Source organism: Cherax quadricarinatus, chromosome 88 (genome assembly GCF_038502225.1).
Source record: "Cherax quadricarinatus isolate ZL_2023a chromosome 88, ASM3850222v1, whole genome shotgun sequence".
NCBI lineage: Eukaryota > Metazoa > Arthropoda > Malacostraca > Decapoda > Parastacidae > Cherax > Cherax quadricarinatus.
The window spans coordinates 5,194,284-5,219,600 of record NC_091379.1 but is presented as its reverse complement, the minus strand read 5'-3'; the positions used below and the strand labels follow the sequence as shown (position 1 = coordinate 5,219,600).

General features: G+C 38.8%; 2 protein-coding genes across 2 annotated transcripts; one reads left to right on the top strand and one right to left on the bottom strand.

Annotated features, from left to right (window-relative positions):
* The first annotated feature begins 558 nt into the window (after positions 1 to 558).
* LOC128698540 (protein starmaker) lies at positions 559 to 25,317 on the top strand. The gene is made up of 6 exons (XM_070103887.1): positions 559 to 744; positions 1,685 to 1,805; positions 3,962 to 5,408; positions 17,959 to 18,439; positions 23,708 to 23,856; positions 24,651 to 25,317. The coding sequence occupies exons 1-6, from the start codon at positions 568 to 570 to the stop codon at positions 24,739 to 24,741; spliced, it is 2,466 nt and encodes an 821-aa protein (XP_069959988.1). The 5' UTR covers positions 559 to 567; the 3' UTR covers positions 24,742 to 25,317.
* Positions 19,028 to 21,505, bottom strand: LOC138855289 (piggyBac transposable element-derived protein 3-like). Its single transcript, XM_070103888.1, has 2 exons — positions 21,349 to 21,505; positions 19,028 to 21,084 (listed from the first exon to the last, which is right to left on the bottom strand). The coding sequence occupies exons 1-2, from the start codon at positions 21,352 to 21,354 to the stop codon at positions 19,216 to 19,218; spliced, it is 1,875 nt and encodes a 624-aa protein (XP_069959989.1). The 5' UTR covers positions 21,355 to 21,505; the 3' UTR covers positions 19,028 to 19,215.

Below are 25,317 nucleotides of genomic sequence, written 5' to 3'. Positions count from 1 at the left end.
TTGTAAACTGAAAAAAATAATAATTTTTGAAAGAGGCGATTCACTGATGAAATAATACTGATCATTTATTTAATGACAAATTTATTCACATTAGTGCAATTAAGACGGTATTTTTTTTTATCTAAATGAAAGAAGAATATGAAATATATTTCTTTGCTATGTTATTCGAATTTATATATAAATAAATTTTGTCAAATTGTTGTGATGAATGTTGGTTAAGAATACATCTTAGAAATATTTAACAATAATGAAACTGTGGATTAGGCATTTTGGTGTTTTGAGAAATACGTTTTACACTTATAGAAAATAAAAGTACAGTAAAACTTCTTATAAACCTACTCAATATGGTGATTTTTTTTTTTTTTTTTGCAAATGCAATTGAAAAAGTGTATTTAAAATTAAATAGCAGTTACTACAAAGGTCTTTAACGTCGTATTCAATTTTAGATACATTTTTTCAGTTCTTTTTTATAAAAATGTACCATATATAAGAGTTTTATAAGAGATGACTATACAACACAATTTTGAATTTGAGAATGAGCGGGAGGTCAGTGTGGTGGTGACCTTCATGCAGGGAGGCTGCTCATTTTTCTTCTCCAGTTATTTTTTTTCTATTTCCCTCCTGTATCAATTAACAATGGGGATCTTCTACTCTAAGAAAAGAGAAGAGAAGAACAGAGAGTTGACGGATGAGGAGAAGTATGAGCTACGTATGTCACATGTGAGGAGAGAAGTAGAAACATTGGTGAGTGTCTTGGTAGACTCGTAATTATCTTTATTTAGTTACAGGTACATATAAGTAACTAGTTACAGGTACATACAAGTAACTATTTAGTTACAGGTACATACAAGTAACTATTTAGGTACAGGTACATACAAGTAACTATTTAGGTACAGGTACATACAAGTAACTATTTAGGTACAGGTACATACAAGTAACTATTTAGGTACAGGTACATACAAGTAACTATTTAGGTACAGGTACATATAAGTAACTATTTAGGTACAGGTACATATAAGCACAATTATCATACATACTTTAACACGTTAATTACTTGAGGTCCTTGATACCTGGTACAATATTCTAATTTAAAGTAAGCACTGAGCCTTACACCCCTCAAAGAAGGTTCCTTGATGCTGGTGAGGGGCTCTTGATCTAGGGAATTGGATCTGTGCTCCAGCTCCCTGAATTAAGCCTGAATACCTTCCATATCCCCCCACAGGCGCTACATAATCCTACGGGTTTAGTGCTCCCCCTTGATTATAATAATAATATGAGCCTTACAGGTTTACCGCTTACCCATAACTATAACTTCTATCCCAGGTACGGCCACTCAAGGGAGGTTCCTTGATGCTGGTGAGGGGCTCTTGATCTAGGGAATTGGATCTGCTCCAGTTCCCTGGTCCCCTCAAGGAAGGCTCCTTGACGCTGGTGAGGGGCTCTTGATCTAGGGAATTGGATCTGTGCTCCAGTTCCCTGAATTAAGCCTGAATGCCTTCCATCCCCCCATAGGCGCTGTATAATCCTACGGGTTTAGTGCTTCCCCCTTGATTATAATAATAATAATCCAGTTCCCTGAATTAAGTCTGAATACCTACCATCCCCCCCCCACACGCGCTGTATAATCCTACGGATTTAGCGTTCCCCTTGATTATAATAATTATTAATATTTTTTTTTTTACAGATGAATGACCTTGATTCATGCCACAGGGCAAATGAAAAGGCTTTCAAAAGAACATCTTATAATATCAATACATTGAAGGTTTTCATGAAAAACGTCATGCAAGGTTTCGCAGCTTCTACAAGTAAGTTTGCTGTATAGCCCTTGTGGCTTAGCGCTTCTTTTTAATTATAATAATAATAATACAAGTAAGTGATATTTTATTATATTTCAGACTCGCGCCTCCACCACCACTCTTGAAGAATTGAGACACTTATGCAACATGGGAATCTTTATTGAAGATTCCCATATGTTGCATAAGTGTTTTAATCCTTCAACTTGTCGGTTTTCAAAACCATTCATCACCACCACTCTTGCTGAATGACCCACTCGGGTTTAGTGTTTCCCAGTATGTTATATTTATTACTGTCTTAAGCCAGTTTGCAAGTTTCATTATTTCACTCTCCACCAAGACAAGTTTTATCTATTAAGAAGCTTGTTTTATTTTTTTTTTTTTTAAGATATTCACGTGCACGAGATTATCTGCGCAGCCTCGGCAAAACTCGCAAGCACCTGACACCCTTTTGTTCGAATCCTTATTCAATTGTTATATTATTATTATCAACTTGCTATAATTTTTATTATCAACAGTGTTGTTATTATTATTATTCCCTAATGTGTGCCTTTAAGTGTTTTCCTGACTTATTTTGTCTTACGTTTTTATACATGACAAGATGACGATGATGTGTCTGACAAGTATATAAATGGCATAAAAAAACCATACCACGGGCGGGATTGAACCCGCGGTCAGAGAGTCTCAAATCCCCCCCCCCCCGTGGTATGGTTTGTTTGCAATCGTGTCATTACGATTTCGTGAGTCAGATATGAATGGCATACAATACCGTGGGTTAACTTACCAGCGCTAATTACATTTTGGGAGAATTTTCTTTTATTTGTTATGCACTGCGATTTGGCAGTTTTGAAGTTGCTACTCCTAGGATAAGGCACATTGAAATTTCTCGATATAGATGTAGATTAGAAAAGCAGTGGCAAAGATGAACTTTGTGGCACGTCAGACATTGGAAAATGGTATGGTGATACAGACAAGGTGTGAAAAAAAGACTTATGTACAGTTCAGGACATTTATTATAGGAAATGATTCGCCACGAGTGTGTCCCAATTAATATTTGGGCCAATTACTCATTACAGTTGTGACCAGGTGTGGACGTGTGAATGGCTCATTTTTGTAATTTGTTCATGATTGTAACCATGTAAAGACGTGTAGATGGTTCATTACCTTTGTAATTTGGTGATGATTGTGACCAGATCTACCTGGAGTTTATTACTTTTGTAACTTGGTCATGATTGTGACCAGATCTACCTAGAGTTCATTACCTTTGTACTTGTTCAGCTATCAGAGCTTCGAGGCCCAGTCCCTGGACCCATTATGTACCTCCGTAATCTCGACTACCGCCCACAGGATGGGTATGAGGTACATAATAAAGGTGTTACCCGTTTAGTACTGATCTTTCCTGTATCACTTAATGTCTTAGAGAACTATGTAGAGCGCATCATATCGACAGCCATGATCTCAGTAGTCAGACGGTTTCGAGAAACGAGCAAATTTGTTAGGCAAGAATTTGTCTTCAGAAATTCGTAAATATAAAATATGGAGTGTTTCTTTTTCCCAGGTATTGGTTTTAACATTTTATCTCTGATGAAAATTATTTGGTAACGTCTAATTAACAGTGAAATTTCAGTTTTTATAATCAGGAGTCTATGGTGGCCTGGTGGCTAAAGCTCCCGCTTCACACACGGAGGGCCCGGGTCCGATTCCCGGCGGGTGGAAACATTTCGACACGTTTCCTTACGCCTGTTGTCCTGTTCACCTAGCAGCAAATAGGTACCTGGGTGTTAGTCGACTGGTGTGGGTCGCATCCTGGGGGACAAGATTAAGGACCCCAATGGAAATAAGTTAGACAGTCCTCGATGACGCACTGACTTTCTTGGGTTATCCTGGGTGGCTAACCCTCCGGGGATTAAAAATCCGAACGAAATCTTATCTTATCTTATGAATATTAGTAAATGCTAAATTAGCCTTTACATTTAATCTGTAAATTTGAAATGAAACTAGACGTTTCGGTCCTCCTTAAACCATAATCAAGTCGCGAGTGATAAAAGGTTCAGGATAGACCAAAACGTCGATCGTTTTCTCCATTTTGAGGGTTAGCTGTGAACTGTTTCCGCCACGGTATTGTGAGTTTCATTCTTCACTAAGTTTTTTTCTGTTCAATTCCACAGGTCATTTTGAAGCGCTGAAAAGGGAGTTGCAGGAACATGAAGGGGAACAGTTTGATGATGATGAGGAGGAGGAGGATTTAGACTGGGAGAGTTTTAGTGATGAGGAATGTGAAGACTCTGATTATTTTTATGAATATGAAGACTATGATGATTCTGATGAGGAAGATGACGAAGACGGGGGTGTAGATAAAGATCAAGAAGATGAGGATGAAAGGGAGAAAGATGACCAAGAACAGCATACTGTTGATAAATCTGTACAAGCAAATGATTTTTTTCCTAAGTATTTCAAGAAAAGTGCAGTGAAGAAGAAGAGTGATGAGAAAGAAGACACAAAGAAGAGTGATGGAAAGAAACAAACCAAATGGAGTGATGATAAAGCCGAAAAGAATAATGATAAAGCCATAAAGAATGATGAAGCTACAGTGAAGAATAATGATAAAGCCACAATGAAGAGGGGTGAAGCCACAGTGAAGAATGATAAAGCCACAATGAAGAATGATGATAAACCCACAATGAAAAGGGATGAAGTCACAGTGGAGAAGGATGAAGCCACAATGAAGAGGGATGATGTCACAGTGAAGAATGATAAAGCCACAATGAAGAGGGATGATGTCACAGTGAAGAATGATAAAGCCACAATGAAGAATGATGATAAATCCACAATGAAAAGGGGTGAAGTCACAGTGGAGAAGGATGAAGCCACAATGAAGAGGGATGAAGCCACAGTGAAGAATGATAAAGCCACAATGAAGAATGATAATAAATCCACAATGAAAAGGGATGAAGTCACAGTGGAGAAGGATGAAGCCACAATGAAGAGGGATGATGTCACAGTGAAGAATGATGATAAATACACAACGAAAAGGTATGAAGCCACAATGAAGAGAGATGAAGCCATAGTGAAGAATGATGAATGTGAAGAGAAGAGTAATGGTAAAAGAAAAATGATACAGCTACTAAGAAGATTGAGCACCACGAAAGAGAAAGATTATAAAGAAGCCACAAAGACGAGTGATGATACAAAAGCCACAAAGACGAGTGATGATACAAAAGCCACAAAGACGAGTGATGATACAAAAGCCACAAAGACGAGTGATGATACAAAAGCCACAAAGACGAGTGATGATACAAAAGCCACAAAGACGAATGATACAAAAGCCACAAAGACGAGTGATGATACAAAAGCCACAAAGACGAGTGATGATACAAAAGCCACAAAGACGAGTGATGATACAAAAGCCACAAAGACGAGTGATGATACAAAAGCCACAATGACGAGTGATACAAAAGCCACACAGACGAGCGATGATACAAAAGCCACACAGACGAGCGATGATACAAAAGCCACACAGACGAGCGATGATACAGAAGCCACAAAGCATGATAAAGAAGAAACAAAGAATGATGATAAAGAAGACACAAGTGAGAATGATAATGAACACAAATGGTAAGTTTACTACCACACTCGTTTTGGGATATACTTCTGTCATTTTTAGCGCTTCTTTTTGATTATCATAATAATAATTCTGTCATTATAAAGTATATTTTCCCTGCATTTCATAGTGTTGCAATATATATGTATTTGGATTGACATCTGAACTGTTGTATCTGCTCTGCAAAGACTGATTATGTGTGAATGATGGTGAAAGTGTTTCTTTTTTTTGGGGGGTCACCCTGCCTCGGTGGGAGACAGCCAGCGTATTAAAACTAAAACATACAGAGGCCCATAGTTGTGCAATACATTTTGTGTCCTTTGATTGTAAGTATTCTTAATATCTAATGGGCTGACATACAGAGGTAGACAAGGTGATATATAACTCGTTAACGCTTAGTAAGTTGTTTGAGCAAGATATTTTGTGAAGGGATTCGGGGATATTGGTTAACCGGACTTGAGTCCTGGAGGTGGGAAGTACAATGCTTGTACTCTGGAGAAGGGGTTTGCATGAGTGATAGTGTAAATGATGGTGAAAGTGTTACTCTTTCGGATTACCCTGCCTCGGTGAGAGACATCGATATATATATATATATATATATATATATATATATATATATATATATATATATATATATATATATATATATATATATATTTATATATATAAGTAAGTAAGTAAGTAAGTTTATTCAGGTATACACAAATACAGTTACATAGAATTATCATACATAGCAGCATATGTGTAGGGAACCTAGGATAACCCAAAAAAGTCAGACAGAGTGACTTATTTCCATTGGGGTCCTTTACCCCAATATATATATATATATATATATATATATATATATAAGTAGTCAACTTTTCTTCTGGGGGAGGAACTTCCGGTTTGGGCCTTTCACTGGGCGAGGAACTTCCGGTTTAGGCCTTCCACTGAGCGAGGTATCCGGTCTAGGACCAGCAGCTGGAGGGTCACCTTTTCACACCTAGGTGTTACTTCCGGTTTTGACCATGACCTCGCCCTCGAGACTACCTCACCCTTGACCCCCCAACCAATACCCCCACCCCCACGACCCCCCGCCTTGCGACCCCCGCCCCGCGCGCCCGCGCGCCCGCCCGCGCCCCTTCGCGACCCCCGCCCGCGCGCCCGCCCGCGCGCCCCGCCCCGCCCGCGCGCCCCGCCCCGCCCGCGCGCCCGCCCGCGCCCTTCGCGAGCCCCGCCGCGCCTTCTGCTGCGCCTTCTGCAGCGTCGTCCGGATCGCCCCCGCGCCTCGAATTTTTTTTTCTTATGATCTCCTTGGATCAAGGTTTTTTGGATTGCCCCTCCTTCCACCCCCCATCCCCAAAAAATTTCTCAATATTACCAAGTTTTTGCATTCCCCCCTATGGGGGTTTCTCCATCTCCTCGGATCAAATTTTTTGAGGTTCCCCCTCTCACTTTCACCCCCATCCCAAAATTTCTCAATATTACCAAGTTTTTGGATTCCCCCCTATGGGGGTTTCGAAATTCTCCATCTCCTCGGATCAAGTTTTTTGGATCCCCCCTATGGGGTTTTCGAAATTCTCCATCTCCTCGGATCCCCCTCCCACTTTCACCCCCCAACCCCAAAAATTTGGATTACCCCTCCCACTTTCACCCCAAATTTTCTCGACAATACCATGACTCCATCTCCTCAGATCAAATTTTTAAGGTTCCCCCTCCCACTTTCACCCCCCCAATCCCAAAAATTTCTCGATAATACAAGTTTTTGGATTCCCCCCCCCTATGGGGGTTTTGAATTTCTTATGATCACCTTGGATCAAATTTTTGGATTACCCCTCCCACTTTCACCCACCCCCCAACCTCAAATTTTTCTCGATAATACCAAGTTTTTGGATTCCCTCCTATGGGGTTTTCGAAATTCCTCGGATCAAAGTTTTTGGAATCCCCCCTCTGGGGGTAAGCATTCAAAATAGACTCCTCCTATGGGGCCATGCTTACTACAGGTCTAAAAGTTTCCTCTCATTAAGTCAAATGAACTAAAAGTTTCCCCTTATTATTTTAAAATGAACTAAAAGTTTCCGCTCATTAAGTCAAATGAACTAAAAGTTTCCTCTCATTAAGTTAAAATGAACTAAAAAAAGCGTTTACTCGGCGGTCAGTATTCCTATCATTAAGTTAAATGAACTAAAAAGGACCACGCGCACACAGGTTGAATCAGGTCGCCCCCTATGTCAGTGACGTCACGTGATGACCGCGCACACAGGTTGAATCTTGTCTACCCTTTTACCCACCCTCCCAAACCCTCACACTCCAACCAACACCTCACAATTTTCACTCATAACCCCCAATTTTTCTCGTTTTAACCCTTTTAGTTCATTAAAGTTAATAAGGGGGCACATGCATCAGAAAGTCACCACATCGCTTACATCCACTTTCGTTAAATTCACTACTCACAATTTTACATATTACGAAGTTAAATACGCACTTTTACTTTGAACATCTTCAAAACACTCTCATAAATCATTTGAATACTCACAAAAAATACCTTTATACATTTCCAAACAACACTGAAATACTCCAAAAAACATCATTCGAACACCCCCAAATCACCTCTGAATACTCCCAGAACACCTTCATAAATACTCTTGCACATCATTTGAACACCTTCATAAGTACTCTCATAATCATTTGTACACCTTCAAAAAACACCTTTGAATACTCACATAAACACCCTTGAACACCTTCAAAACACCTTCAAAGCACTCTCATAATCATTTGAACACACTCAAAACACCTTTGAATAACCTCAAAACACCTTTGAACACCTTCAAAACACCCTTGAACACCTTCAAAACACCCTTGAACACCTTCAAAAACAACATTTGAACACACTCAAAACACCTTTGAACATTTCCAAAACACTATTTGAGTACTCCCAAATAAGATTTTACATCTCTAATTTATCTGCACTTTCATTAAATTACAACTCATCCCTCAGTCTCCAGACTAGGCATTTTCTCGTTTTTACCCTTTTAGTTCATTAAAGTTATTAAGGGGACACAATACATCAGAAAAAAAAAAAAGTCACAAAAACTAACTCAAACACTTTACTTTGAACACCCCCAAAAACACTCTCATAATCATTTGTACACCTTCAAAAAACACCTTTGAATACTCACATAAACACCCTTGAACACCTTCAAAACACTCTTGAACACCTTCAAAAACACCTTTGAACATTTCCAAAACACTATTTGAGTACTCCCAATTACACCACTGAATACTACTAAAACACCGATGAATTCAATCAAAACACCCTTCAACACCTTCAAAACACCTTTGAACACCTTTGAACATTTCCAAAAAACACTCTCATAATCATTTGAACACACTCAAAACACCTTTGAATAACCTCAAAACACCCTTCAACACCTTCAAACACCCTTGAACACCTTCAAAACACTCTTGAATACCTTCAAAAACACCATTGAACATTTCCAATCAACACTGAAACACTTCCAAAAAAAAAAACAATTTGAGTACTCCCAATTACACCACTGAATACTACTAAAACACCGCTGAATTCAATCAAAACACCCTTCAACACCTTCAAACACCCTTGAACACCTTCAAAACACTCTTGAACACCTTCAAAAACACCTTTTGAACACATTCAAAACACTCTCATAATCATTTGAACACACTCAAAACACCTTTGAATAGCCTCAAAACACCTTTGAACACCTTCAAAACACCCTTGAACACCCTTGATCACCTTCAAAAAAAACAACATTTGAACACACTCAAAACACCTTTGAACACCTTTGAACATTTCCAAACAACACTGAAACACTTCCAAAACACTATTTGAGTACTCCCAATTACACCACTGAATACTAAAACACCGCTGAATTCAATCAAAACACCCTTCAACACCTTCAAACACCCTTGAACACCTTCAAAACACTCTTGAATACCTTCAAAAACACCCATGAACATTTCCAAAACACTCCAAAAAACAATTTGAGTACTCCCAATTACACCACTGATTACTACTAAAACACCGCTGAATTCAATCAAAACACCCTTCAACACCTTCAAACACCCTTGAACACCTTCAAAACACTCTTGAACACTTTCAAAAACACCTTTGAACATTTCCAATCAATACTGAAACACTTCCAAAAACACCATTTGAGTACTCCCTATTACACCACTGATTACTACTAAAACACCGCTGAATTCAATCAAAACACCCTTCAACACCTTCAAACACCCTTGAACACACTCAAAACACCCTTCAACACCTTCAAAACACCTTTGATCACCTTCAAAAACACCTTTGAATACATTCAAAACACTCTCATAATCATTTGAACACACTCAAAACACCTTTGAATAACCTCAAAACACCTTCGAACACCTTCAAAACACCCTTGAACACCCTTAATCACCTTCAAAAAAAACAACATTTGAACACACTCAAAACACCTTTGAACACCTTTGAACATTTCCAAACAACACTGAAACACTTCCAAAAACACCATTTGAGTACTCCCAAATACACCACTGAATACTAAAACACCACTGAATACACTCAAAACACCACCAAAATCACCATAAACTAAGATCAACACCCACATCCCACAACACCCACAACCCACAATTTTTTCTCGTTTTATCTAATTTCATCAGAAAGTCACAACACCCACACCCCCCATTTTTTCTCGTTTTAACCCTTTTAGTTCATTAAAGTTAATAAGGGGCCACACTACATCAGAAAAAGTCACAAAAACAACCCACTTATAACGTCTTTTCGGTATCTCTAGTTCGACAACAACACCCACATCCCACATCACCCACATCCCACATCCCCCCCCCCACACACACACACATCCCTAACCTAGCCTAACCTAACCTAACTTATCCTAACCTAATCTAACCTAACCTAACCTAACTTATCCTAACCTAGCCTAACCTAACCTAACCTTACCTAAATTATCCTAACCTAACCTAACCTAGCCTAACCTAACCTAACTTAACCTAACCGAACCTACCCTAACCTAACCTTACCTAACCTAACCTAGCCTAACCTAACCTAACCTAACTTAACCTAACCCAACCTAACCTAACCTAACCTAGCCTAACCTAACTTAACCTAACCTAACCTAACCTACCCTAACCTAACCTAACCTAGCCGAACCTATCCTAACCTAACCTAAAATATATTGGAACACTTCCAAAATACATTAGAGTACTCCAGAATTACTTTGAACGACTCCATTTTTGGATATTTCCAAATTAGTTTTGAAAACTTTATCGTAAAATCGAACATTATTTTCTTGTTGGTAAAACACACTCAATGGTAGAAATATTTACTCGATTTCCGAATAGAAGCACTGTCCTCGCTCTGAGAGACTCATTGTGGGTCACCCCAACACATGGTGTAATGCGCTTCACACCCAAGGTAGAACATAACACCTGCGTCAACTCAGGACAGACAGGCGCCATGTAATGCGGGTAACATCCAAGGTAGAAAATCATCTCTTTCCAGACCAACTGTCTATCCTAACCTAACCTAACCTAACCTAACCTAATTCCTAACCTAACCTAACCTCACCTAACCGAACCTAACCTAACTCCATCAATCACCTCTATCCTAACCTAACCTAACCTAACCTAACCCAACCTAACTCCATCAAACACCTCTAACCTAACCTAACCTAACCTATCCTAACCTAACCTAACTCCATCAAACACCTCGAATACTACCTAACTTAACCTAACCTAACCTCACCTAACCTACCGAACCTAACCTAACCTAACCCAACCTATCCTAACCCGTCCCAACCTAACCTAACCTAACCTAACCTAACCTAACCTAACCTAACCTAACTTATCCTAACCTAACCTATCCTAACCTAACCTAAACACTGACTAACTTTGAACCAACTCTGAACACCACTGATCTTCTTCAAAAAATGCTCTGCACATCATTTGAACACCTTCAAAAAAAACACCATCAAACACCTCCGAATACTCCCAAAAAAACACTACTGATTACTACCAAATCACCACTGAATACTACCAATCACCGTCAAAATCACCAGAAACTAAGTTTAACATCACCATCTAACATCCTTTTTATAGAAATCCCCTCAAATCACTATAACCAAGAACTCCCTCCCCATTTGGCGCATAAAAAAAAAAGCATGAACACAAACCTAATACGCAAACACTTAGTACATGATCACCATCAACTGAAAACATATCTTATACACACACATAATATAAGACAATCACCAACTACAATCACCCATGTTCACTTACCTCAAAATCACTAATATCACAGAAAACAATAATTTTTATAAACATTTCACACACACACACACAAAAAAAAATCATATTTGACAATATCTAAGCGCACTCACCTCACTACCACCAACACACGATGTCTCACCTCACAGGACCGACGAGGTCACCTCCAGTGACGTCACACTCCCATTGTGTTACTTGGTGGTTGGTAACATCACACCTAACCCCCTTGTTTCAACCTGTTGTACCCTACATTATCTAAGAACACTATATCCAAGACGATTACCAGATTTTATGATCCCCAACACCAAGATCACAGAAAACACACATTTTTATAATTATTCACACAAAAATCACGATCACCAATTCCATATCATGTTTACCGTCATCTATCAACACTAATCACCAAGATCACCAAAAAATCTAAGATCATGCATCTCAAAACTACTATGATCACTGAAAACACTTATTTTTTTAAACATTCGCACAAAAATAAGACATACACAAAAATACCACAACACTTCCACCAACATCTATAACATAACATGAGCACTATAACATATCACTATCACAAAAAAAATAATACACAATCACCCACATATTATACATTTCAATTGGAAATTTAAGACATGAGACATACACACCAAATCTAAGACATTCACCTCCAACTAAGACATACACATCACCCTTAAAACTTCCTTCCTTATTCATTCCGCATATCTCCTAGAGCTGTTTTAACCCCGACGGATCCACCACGACGTAGGAGCCAGAGTGTAGTAGGTGGTGTTGGAGTGGTGATGGTTCCTCTGGCTCCTACGTCGTGATGGAACCGTCGGGTTAAAACAGCTCTAGGAGATATGCGGAATGAATAAGGAAGGAAGTTTTAAGGGTGATGTGTATGTCTTAGTTGGAGGTGAATGTCTTAGATTTGGTGTGTATGTCTCATGTCTTAAATTTCCAATTGAAATGTATAATATGTGGGTGTTTGTGTATTATTTTTTTTTGTGATAGTGATATGTTATAGTGCTCATGTTATGTTATAGATGTTGGTGGAAGTGTTGTGGTATTTTTGTGTATGTCTTATTTTTGTGCGAATGTTTAAAAAAATAAGTGTTTTCAGTGATCATAGTAGTTTTGAGATGCATGATCTTAGATTTTTTGGTGATCTTGGTGATTAGTGTTGATAGATGACGGTAAACATGATATGGAATTGGTGATCGTGATTTTTGTGTGAATAATTATAAAAATGTGTGTTTTCTGTGATCTTGGTGTTGGGGATCATAAAATCTGGTAATCGTCTTGGATATAGTGTTCTTAGATAATGTAGGGTACAACAGGTTGAAACAAGGGGGTTAGGTGTGATGTTACCAACCACCAAGTAACACAATGGGAGTGTGACGTCACTGGAGGTGACCTCGTCGGTCCTGTGAGGTGAGACATCGTGTGTTGGTGGTAGTGAGGTGAGTGCGCTTAGATATTGTCAAATATGATTTTTTTTTTTGTGTGTGTGTGTGAAATGTTTATAAAAATTATTGTTTTCTGTGATATTAGTGATTTTGAGGTAAGTGAACATGGGTGATTGTAGTTGGTGATTGTCTTATATTATGTGTGTGTATAAGATATGTTTTCAGTTGATGGTGATCATGTACTAAGTGTTTGCGTATTAGGTTTGTGTTCATGCTTTTTTTTTTTATGCGCCAAATGGGGAGGGAGTTCTTGGTTATAGTGATTTGAGGGGATTTCTATAAAAAGGATGTTAGATGGTGATGTTAAACTTAGTTTCTGGTGATTTTGACGGTGATTGGTAGTATTCAGTGGTGATTTGGTAGTAATCAGTAGTGTTTTTTTGGGAGTATTCGGAGGTGTTTGATGGTGTTTTTTTGAAGGTGTTCAAATGATGTGCAGAGCATTTTTTGAAGAAGATCAGTGGTGTTCAGAGTTGGTTCAAAGTTAGTCAGTGTTTAGGTTAGGTTAGGATAGGTTAGGTTAGGATAAGTTAGGTTAGGTTAGGTTAGGTTAGGTTAGGTTAGGTTAGGTTGGGACGGGTTAGGATAGGTTGGGTTAGGTTAGGTTAGGTTCGGTAGGTTAGGTGAGGTTAGGTTAGGTTAAGTTAGGTAGTATTCGAGGTGTTTGATGGAGTTAGGTTAGGTTAGGATAGGTTAGGTTAGGTTAGGTTAGAGGTGTTTGATGGAGTTAGGTTGGGTTAGGTTAGGTTAGGTTAGGTTAGGATAGAGGTGATTGATGGAGTTAGGTTAGGTTCGGTTAGGTGAGGTTAGGTTAGGTTAGGAATTAGGTTAGGTTAGGTTAGGTTAGGTTAGGATAGACAGTTGGTCTGGAAAGAGATGATTTTCTACCTTGGATGTTACCCGCATTACATGGCGCCTGTCTGTCCTGAGTTGACGCAGGTGTTATGTTCTACCTTGGGTGTGAAGCGCATTACACCATGTGTTGGGGTGACCCACAATGAGTCTCTCAGAGCGAGGACAGTGCTTCTATTCGGAAATCGAGTAAATATTTCTACCATTGAGTGTGTTTTACCAACAAGAAAATAATGTTCGATTTTACGATAAAGTTTTCAAAACTAATTTGGAAATATCCAAAAATGGAGTCGTTCAAAGTAATTCTGGAGTACTCTAATGTATTTTGGAAGTGTTCCAATATATTTTAGGTTAGGTTAGGATAGGTTCGGCTAGGTTAGGTTAGGTTAGGGTAGGTTAGGTTAGGTTAGGTTAAGTTAGGTTAGGCTAGGTTAGGTTAGGTTAGGTTGGGTTAGGTTAAGTTAGGTTAGGTTAGGTTAGGCTAGGTTAGGTTAGGTAAGGTTAGGTTAGGGTAGGTTCGGTTAGGTTAAGTTAGGTTAGGTTAGGCTAGGTTAGGTTAGGTTAGGATAATTTAGGTAAGGTTAGGTTAGGTTAGGCTAGGTTAGGATAAGTTAGGTTAGGTTAGGTTAGATTAGGTTAGGATAAGTTAGGTTAGGTTAGGCTAGGTTAGGGATGTGTGTGTGTGTGGGGGGGGGGGGATGTGGGATGTGGGTGATGTGGGATGTGGGTGTTGTTGTCGAACTAGAGATACCGAAAAGACGTTATAAGTGGGTTGTTTTTGTGACTTTTTCTGATGTAGTGTGGCCCCTTATTAACTTTAATGAACTAAAAGGGTTAAAACGAGAAAAAATGGGGGGTGTGGGTGTTGTGACTTTCTGATGAAATTAGATAAAACGAGAAAAAATTGTGGGTTGTGGGTGTTGTGGGATGTGGGTGTTGATCTTAGTTTATGGTGATTTTGGTGGTGTTTTGAGTGTATTCAGTGGTGTTTTAGTATTCAGTGGTGTATTTGGGAGTACTCAAATGGTGTTTTTGGAAGTGTTTCAGTGTTGTTTGGAAATGTTCAAAGGTGTTCAAAGGTGTTTTGAGTGTGTTCAAATGTTGTTTTTTTTGAAGGTGATTAAGGGTGTTCAAGGGTGTTTTGAAGGTGTTCGAAGGTGTTTTGAGGTTATTCAAAGGTGTTTTGAGTGTGTTCAAATGATTATGAGAGTGTTTTGAATGTATTCAAAGGTGTTTTTGAAGGTGATCAAAGGTGTTTTGAAGGTGTTGAAGGGTGTTTTGAGTGTGTTCAAGGGTGTTTGAAGGTGTTGAAGGGTGTTTTGATTGAATTCAGCGGTGTTTTAGTAGTAATCAGTGGTGTAATAGGGAGTACTCAAATGGTGTTTTTGGAAGTGTTTCAGTATTGATTGGAAATGTTCAAAGGTGTTTTTGAAAGTGTTCAAGAGTGTTTTGAAGGTGTTCAAGGGTGTTTGAAGGTGTTGAAGGGTGTTTTGATTGAATTCAGCGGTGTTTTAGTAGTAATCAGTGGTGTAATTGGGAGTACTCAAATAGTGTTTTGGAAATGTTTCAGTGATGTTTGGAAATGTTCAAAGGTGTTCAAAGGTGTTTTGAGTGTGTTCAAATGTTGTTTTTGAAGGTGTTCAAGGGTGTTTTGAAGGTGTTCAAGGGTGTTTTGAAGGTGTTCGAAGGTGTTTTGAGGTTATTCAAAGGTGTTTTGAAGGTGTTCAAGGGTGTTTATGTGAGTATTCAAAGGTGTTTTGAAGGTGTACAAATGATTATGAGAGTACTTATGAAGGTGTTCAAATGATGTGCAAGAGTACTTATGAAGGTGTTCTGGGAGTATTCAGAGGTGATTTGGGGGTGTTCGAATGATGTTTTTGGAGTAATTCAGTGTTGTTTGGAAATGTATAAAGGTATTTTTTGTGAGTATTCAAATGATTTATGAGAGTGTTTTGAAGATGTTCAAAGTAAAAGTGCGTATTTAACTTCGTAATATGTAAAATTGTGAGTAGTGAATTTAACGAAAGTGGATGTAAGCGATGTGGTGACTTTCTGATGCATGTGTCCCCTTATTAACTTTGATGAACTAAAAGGGTTAAAACGAGAAAAATTGGGGGTTATGAGTGAAAATTGTGAGGTGTTGGTTGGAGTGTGAGGGTTTGGGAGGGTGGGTAAAAGGGTAGACAAGATTCAACCTGTGTGATGGGTCAACACGTGACGTCACTGACCGCCGAGTAAACGCTTTTTTTTAGTTCATTTTAACTTAATGAGAGGAAACTTTTAGTTCATTTGACTTAATGAGAGGAAACTTTTAGTTCATTTTAAAATAATAAGGGGAAGATGTTTAGACCTGTAGTAAGCATGCCCCCATAGGAGGAGTTCATTTGAATGCTTACCCCCAGAGGGGGGAATCCAAAAAACCTTGATCCAAGGAGATGGAGTCTTGGTATTATCGAGAAATTTTGGGGTGGGAGTGAAAGTGAGAGGGGTAATCCAAAAATTTGATCCAAGGAGATGGAGACTTTGATTTCGAGAAATTTTGGGGTGGGGGTGAAAGTGGGAGGGGGTTCCGAGGAGATGGAGAATTTCGAAAACCCCATAGGGGGGATCCAAAAAACTTGATCCGAGGGGATGGAGTCATGGTATTGTCGAGAAATTTTTTGGGGTTGGGGGGGGGTGAAAGTGGGAGGGGGATCCGAGGAAGTGGAGACTTTGATATTGAGAACCCCATAGGGGGGAGTATCCAAAACTTGTATTATCGAGAAAATTTGGGGATGGGGGGTGAAAGGAGGGGTACCCAAAAACTTGATCCGAGGAATTGGAGAATTTCGAAAAACTTGATCCGAGGAGATGGAGACTTTCGAAACCCCCATAGGGTGGAATCCAAAAACTTGGTAATATCGAGAAATTTTGGGGTGGGGGTGAAAGTGAGAGGGGGAACCTCAAAAATTTGATCCAAGGAATTGGAGAAATTCAAAACCCTTGATCCAAGGAGATGGAGACTTTTCGAAACCCCCCATAGGGGGAATCCAAAAAATTTGATCTGAGGAGATGGAGAGCACAAGAAAATGAAATTCAAAAAAAATTCGACAAAAATCGGAAAAAAATTCGAGGCGCGGGGGCGATCCGGACGACGCTGCAGAAGGCGCAGCAGAAGGCGCGAAGGGGCGCGGGCGGGCGCGCGGGGTGGGGCGGGGCGCGCGGGGCGGCGGGGCGGGGCGCGCGGGTGCGCGGGCGCGCGGGGCGGCGGGGCGGGGCGCGCGGGTGCGCGGGCGCGCGGGGCGGCGGGGCGGGGCGCGCGGGTGCGCGGGCGCGCGGCGCGACGGCGGGGTCGCAAGGCGGGGGGTCGTGGGGGTGGGGGTATTGGTTGGGGGGTCAAGGGTGAGGTAGTCTCGAGGGCGAGGTCATGGTCAAAACCGGAAGTAACACCTAGGTGTGAAAAGGTGACCCTCCAGCTGCTGGTCCTAGACCGGATACCTCGCTCAGTGGAAGGCCTAAACCGGAAGTTCCTCGCCCAGTGAAAGGCCCAAACCGGAAGTTCCTCCCCCAGAAGAAAAGTTGACTACTTATATATATATATATATATATATATATATATATATATATATATATATATATATATATATATATATATATATATATATATATATATATATATATATATATATATATATATATATATATATATATATATATATATATATATATTATATATATATATATATATATATATATATATATATATATATATATATATATATATATATATATATATATATATATATATATATATATATATATATATATTTTCAACAAGTATTTTCTTTTTGGGGATTTTCTTTCTTTTTTGGGTCACCCTGCCTCGGTGGGAGACGGCCGGCTTGTTGAAAAAAAAAAATATATATATTATATATAGATAGATACATACATATACAAATATATATTTTTTCAGTGGCGACTTGGAGGCGAGATGTATATGTCAAATCATGGTGGAAACTGAAATTATTTTAAATCTGTCCAATAAGATTTTTACTGAAATACATGAGTTGCTGGTGACTTACAAAAAAACACGTATATCTCTGAAACACCTGGAAAGAGCTCTACTCCAACTGAATGATGCTCGCCTCAAGCTCTCTAGGAACGATGACAACGTCACCGCTATCCTACAAGAGCTTCAGTGGGCTTTCTGTCACTTCTTAAAAGCAGATGTCCTTGATCTTGATTCAAACTTCTTTTTACGCTTTCAACACATAATTAGCGAGGTGTATGACGCTGATAAAGCCAGGAAGGAAAAGCGATCAAAAGTACCTCAGACTTGCCAGGAAGAACTAACTAACAAGGTAGAGGTGGAGCCTGTGTCTTGTGAGTCTGAAGAACCTCCACATACACTGTGTTCACTCTTCAACGTGGAAGTTAATGAAGAAGAAATTATTGTAAGTTTCCAGTTGCTTTTTCACGAGCCTCTTTATTAAGACTTGAGTATACATTGTGTAGAAGAGTAAATCTAGTGTAAAGATATTTAACTTAGATAAAAATGTTAAGAGTAAACACTGTCGAAATGTTTGAGTAACATAGTGTGGGAATATTATAGTAAATGTAGTGTAGGAATGTTAGTGTGAAAATATTAGGAGTAACCATAGTGTGAAAATGTTAGAGTAATTATAGTATGGAAATGTTAGAGTAATCACTATGGAAATGTTCGTGTGTGGAAATGTTAAAAGTAAATATGGTGTAGAGATGTTAGAGTAGACATAGTGTGGAAATGTTAGATTAAACATCGTTGGAAATGTTAAACCCTTCAGAGGGCAAGGCAGTCTAAAGTGTGAATTTGAAAGTGATTTCCTATGAGGGGATAGAGCCACTCAATGTAAGGTCACTGAGACCATCCAAACAGAGTTGTGAAAGTAACATCTCGCGCAATTGCAGATATTCGAAGACCGAGTGTATTCGGTCCTGCCCGTTTGGGGTATACCATTTTTGAATGTTGCAATGTTGCATTGGTTGTAAAAAAACGAAATAAGTATTTTTTAAATTTATTATACAAGTAGACAATATAAAAAACATAAATGGAACTTGTTTCTGAACAATTTGTAACCAGTAAAAAAATAGAAATAGGAACTACTTATCAACAATGACACATTGCAATGGGATGCAACTTACAAATGAAATATTCCTGAGTTCCCTGAGAAAGAACAATCATTTCACATCACTAATTTTGCAAATGAAACTTCATGAAACAATTTCTATCCTTCTTTATGCACAGATTTACTTTACATATGGCACAGCAAAATGAGGATGTGACATGATTATTCTTTTTGCTGCAAAACTTGCATGAAAGCAGCTTACCTAGCACTGGCCAGTGACCTAGCTGTTTATCCAGCCTCACACTGTCATCTGGCCTTTCTGCACGTTGGTACTGAAATGCAGATGGGTATTCCACGTTTGACAAATCGTCATTACTGTGAACCAAAGAAGTACTGGGTGAATCTCGACTTCGTCTCATGCTGGTGCGGTTGACCTTTTGTCCTTTGGATCTTGCAGTGACAGAGATCTCAAGCCTGAATAGCTTCAGTGGTGTGCATGGCATGTTTAGTGACCTACAATCACGACAGTAAAGAAGCCATGCATTCACAACAGCAACATCCAAAACATAAGCAAAGAGCCGCATGTACCAACGCTTTGATTTCATTGGCGTTTTGTAAAGATGGACCAACATGTTACTTTTGTCGATACCTCCCATGTTTGCGTTGTAGTTCTTGATGATGCCTGGGCACTCAAAGTGGTCTTTCTTCTTTGATGCCTTGTCATATCTTTCAATAAGACCCAAAGGATAAACTCCGACATCATTTGTGACTAGAGTCACAACTTTGTTGTCCTTCCATCTTACAAGAAGGATATGATCATTGCTTTGGAAATCAAAATAGCCCCTGGCCACATTATTCTTTTGCATTTCTTTCACAGGCATCAGTTGTGGCTTACCACATCTATTATCACGTATTGTTCCAGTGTACCTGCAGTTATACTTGTCTCTCAGTACCTTGACCAAAGGTAGACTTGAAAAGAAATTATCAGCATAGACTGCTGATGTTTTTCTTTGGTCAAGAGATGCTGCAAGTACAAGAACAATCCTGGAACTCATTGGGAGTTTATTTTCTTCATTTGACAGCTTTATGTGATGGTTCTCAAAAGTTGGGTTACCTTGATACATCAGTATATCATGTATGATTCCATCTTCACTGCTACGACAGAAGAGTTTGAAACCCCACTTGTCTGGTTTGTTTTTGATGTTTTGCCTTAGGTTTCCAGCTGTTTTACCCTTGAAAGCAACCATAACTTCATCAACAGACTGCTTGGGTGTAGCTGGAACTTTCAAGCAAGCTTTAGTTAGTCCATTGTAAAGAGGCCTTATTTTGTAGAATCTGTCATTATCCTTCTTTTGTGTGTTATCATTGAAATGAATGGTACGCCTCAGCAACCTAAACCTCTTTGATCCCATGACTTCTGCAACTTGAATTGTCCTACTTGCACTTCTCCAATAGTCCTCAATGGATGGCTGTACAGTGTAACCCATATACAACAGAATACCTATAAACCTAGTCATTTCCTCAGAATCTGTTTGAAAAGTAGTATGTATGTCTTTTTGCCTGGCATACAAATTAGTTTGAAATGTAATGTTGTCTATCATGTCTTGAGTAAAAAAGTCTGTAAAATAATCATATGCACACCTAACTTCAACAGGCTTTTTATGTTCATATTTAGGCAAAGGGTCATTGTGGATGTCCTCATTCTTCCATTTGGTGTCTACTTGAGAAGCAAGATCATCTTGAAGCACTTCTTCATCAGGGTATTCCTCCATAGTAATACGTTTCTTCCTCTTGTTCAATTTTTGTTTTTTTGGTGGTGGCCCAGCTTCCTCCTCCCCATCTGTTGACACCTCTGCATCTGGTGGCAAGAATTCATCCTCACTATCCAGGAAATCCAGGTCATCTGAGTCTTGATCTGAGTCAGTATCATCCCAAACACAGACAAATTTCGAGGTATCCTTGGAGGACTCACCGTAGAACAATTTCTTATTGATCTGGAAGGACAATAAAAACATTCTGTACACACCCAGACCATTACTGAATTCATATATACACTACCAAATTTTATGGAAATATTTATATACCGAAACTTGAAAACTGCACCTAAAAGGGCAGGAACGACTGTGCTTGGTCCTATTTTGTTGCACTTTTTTCATTTGCATGGTGCACTCGTAATATGCTTCACAACGCTTTCATATATATATCAAAATATGGCTAAACTATTCATTTACACACTAGACACACAAATCAGTACTTACCGACATTGTATTGGGTGAAATGCTTCAGTATATAAGGAGCACTATACCGAGAAACACGAGTTTTGGCGCCGGCAAGGTAGAAGTGTTTACATTCTGCTGTCTCGACCAATGGGAAGCGAGCAGCCGCCATCACCGCTCAGCCTGGGCGATTCAGGGAAGGTCTGTGATTGGTCAGAAATAGAGAATGGGAACCTAGATGCGCGGGGGGAGTTGGAGGACGTGCGCAAAAAACCACGTTATGAGGACCGACTACACTCGGTCCTGCCCGGTAAATGTTAAGAGTAAACACTGTCGAAATGTTTGAGTAACATAGTGTGGGAATATTATAGTAAATGTAGTGTAGGAATGTTAGTGTGAAAATATTAGGAGTAACCATAGTGTGAAAATGTTAGAGTAATTATAGTATGGAAATGTTAGAGTAATCACTATGGAAATGTTCGTGTGTGGAAATGTTAAAAGTAAATATGGTGTAGAGATGTTAGAGTAGACATAGTGTGGAAATGTTAGATTAAACATCGTTGGAAATGTTAATCATAGTATGGAAATGTTAGATTAAAGTGTGGAAATGTTAATCATATAATGGAAATGCTAAACATATAGAAATGTTAGAGTAAACATAGAGTAGAGATGTTAAATATTGGGATATAGCTAATAAAAGCTTATTAAATTATGCTGGCATAATTTAACCATCATGGTCATATAATCATGGTGAATCGCTAAACCTGTACGGGTAATGGAGCCTAGAGAAGGGGAGGTAATCTGGCTTGATCCGAGGGAGTGGAAGGTAGTTTTATTGATTGGATCCAGATCCAAGCAATTGGAGCCCGTGGCAATCGTTGAACCCGGAGTGCCATAACGTTACACAGCAGACAAAATGTATCTCGATCAAGCTTGTGGTCAGCGCTTACTGTTGGCTATCTGATCAAGTATACTGTTGCTACCAGTAATTCGCATGCCTGTATAGCCGTTTCATCCTGGTTACTTCAGAACGTGGTTTATTTTCTCTTTGTTCCGGCAATATTTGTTATCAGCTGGTAGTAGGTTAATTGAATCTTGAACCACGAACCTCCCTGACTTCTTATTAGTGGTTATCACTGTAGATTGGAGACCTGGCATTAAAAAATAAAGGGATCATACTGCGCCCGGGAATAGGGAGGCAATCAGGTTTGATCCGAGGGAGGTTAATTCCAATTTTTGAAGTAAGGCCTCAAAAGGATTAAAGGAGAGGTGAGGTGTTTGAGGAAAAGTTATCTGACGGGGAGTGAAGAATGCGGAGATAGCCTGCTGCTGTAGTCTCATGACCTCATATCCCTAGACGTTAATTTTTCTCAGTAAATAACCACAATATAGACCGCAAATTCTTTTCTAATGTCTTATCATATGCACGTTCTGTTATTACCCAGTTCACTATGTTTGTGTATGTAAATTTATAGGTTAAGAGCTCTTGTCCTGCCTTACCTCATTTCAAAACCAAGTCTCATCTGAAATTTATGACAACCCCGCTGGTTGCCACTCGCAGTAATCAGCTAACACCCCAGGTATCTGGTAACAACCAATTATATGATATCGACAAGTGGAAACACTTATGACGTAATATAAAATGTTTTGGTGTTCACTCCGTGGCCTTTTCTTCACGCCCGGGTACCCGTTTACCACGATTTGTACATGGGCGGCAGGTGTGATAAGGCTAATCCATAAGTCTCGTCCTGCCAATAATAATAATAATAATAATATCTTTATTTACTACAAGTACATGTACAAGGTATACACTCCTAGCTGACAACAATGACATACTACTATATAGAAAGTCCCTTGTTATGCTCCGCATTTCGGGCAAATTTGGTCAGTGTTCCAGGATGCGACCCACACCAGTCGACTAACACCCAGGTACCCATTTTACTGATGGGGAACATAGACAACAGGTGGAAAGAAACACGTCCAATGTTTCTACTCTGGCTGGGAATCGAACCCAGGCCCTCGCCGTGTGAAGCGAGAGCGTTAACCACCATCATCAAGTGCCTATTTAATACTAGGTGAACCGGGGCACTGGGTGTTAGGAGACTTGTCATGCTAATCGTCCAGCCAGGGAATAAAACTACGGTCCTAAGAGGTGTGAGCTGAATGCACTGTCAGTGAGCTACAGGTAGCTTCTGAAAAAAAAAAAACTGATCATTTACTTGGCTGGCAAAGGTAAAAGGACATTTACGTACCCTCCCTTCCTCCTTTCTATATGTACTATTTATATGCAAAACAACCACTGTGAAAGAATAGCGAAATTCCAAGCGCTTTCGTGACTTCTCACATTGTCAAGGAACTATATGACTAACTATTTGTACATATTATTTCTTTATAATTTAAGGAACAGGACGACGAAGATGAAGGTTCAGATGAGTTGGTGTTTCACGTGACCATAAATTTGCCATCAAGCAACTCAGAGAACAGGAATGATAATGCAATCGATTTCGGAGAAACCCTATCTGGAGCAGCTAGTATGCTGAAAAAATGGAGGCAGGTGCCAAAGTTTTGTTTCTAAATGTTCGTGTGCAAGGTATATCTTTACTGGTGCCATTTTATATTTAAAATGTAGGTTGGTAGATAGCAAGCACCTAAGAACGTAGTATCGTCCAGTCGTATGGCAGGATTGCTATTATTTTTTTGTCTCAAACATGTAAGATTATAGGTAACGCCTACAAATTTGTACTTGTATTTGGTATACAATTATCTTTACTGATTTTTTTTTATTTTAATATTTCCCATCAAAATTGGTAGGCCTGCCAGACTAGGCTTCTAGAACTGAAATTGTAAAACCATAAGCAGGATTAAATTATATATTGCCGACTAGTAGGAAAACAAAGAGGTCGTAGAGCAACCTTTTTTTGAGACAAGGTTGTGTCTTTGCCTTTACCATTAACATACATGTATGTAACTTTAGTCTGTTGAACATCTACTAACCTTCAGCCTGACATCTGCTGATTTATTAATAATCAACTCAGTGTGGATAGCACAATTAAAAATATGTATATAAAAAATTTCCTTCAAGCACTCTACCAAGTAATTTCTGGGTTCAATCACCGCTAAATTTAAAATCAGTTTTCCAGATACAAGAAAATCAAGTGTGTGTGTAAGTGTAGCTTATTAAGATAACCACAGTGATACTACACATACTCTCTTTTACTGTAAAGTAGTCCCCGTTGACGGGAAATTAGAATTCGGATATTTATAACGTTAGCGTTACCGTATCAATTTTCTATAATTTGTGATTAAGCGCATAATTATAATATTTTTCCCCCGTGTGCTTTCAGGGATGACCTCTTTTGGATAATGAGATCTATTAAGAGACTAAAATATGTAATGAACGAATCATTGCGACTAACCACTGGAGAACTTGCGTAAGATGCTCACAATAACTCAAAGAAATGACGGAGGTATTAGTTTAAGAGGAAGTTCAGACACGCTATTGATGTTTCAATATATGTTAACATCTGTGGTATGGTAAGCATATTGTTATCCTATATAGACTGTGTTTCGTGTGAGCATATTTATTTTAATGGGGGATATTAAACTTTTTGTATTTGTCTTCTTTATTTTACTCGTGTAGATTTATTGCAACATTTTCAGTAAATCTTTAAGAATACTGATTGAGACATTTAACAAGGATATTATATAATATGAAAAATGTTGAAATATAAATTATAAAATGTATAAAAGGCATCAAGTTTGTTAATGCAAATATATAAAATTAGGTTATATTTTCAGTGACTTTATTACAGTAAAGTTTATAAGGATTATATATTTAGGTGAAAGCTTAAATGATCAGGTTTTGTTAACTGATAATGTAGTAAAATATACTTTCGGTAATATTTCTAAAATTTACACAGCTTATTAAAGTGTTTAGAGATTATCTGGATATAGCAATGGTTTGTTTTATTTTTTCTGTGATATATGTTACTATAATGATTTGAGATTTAA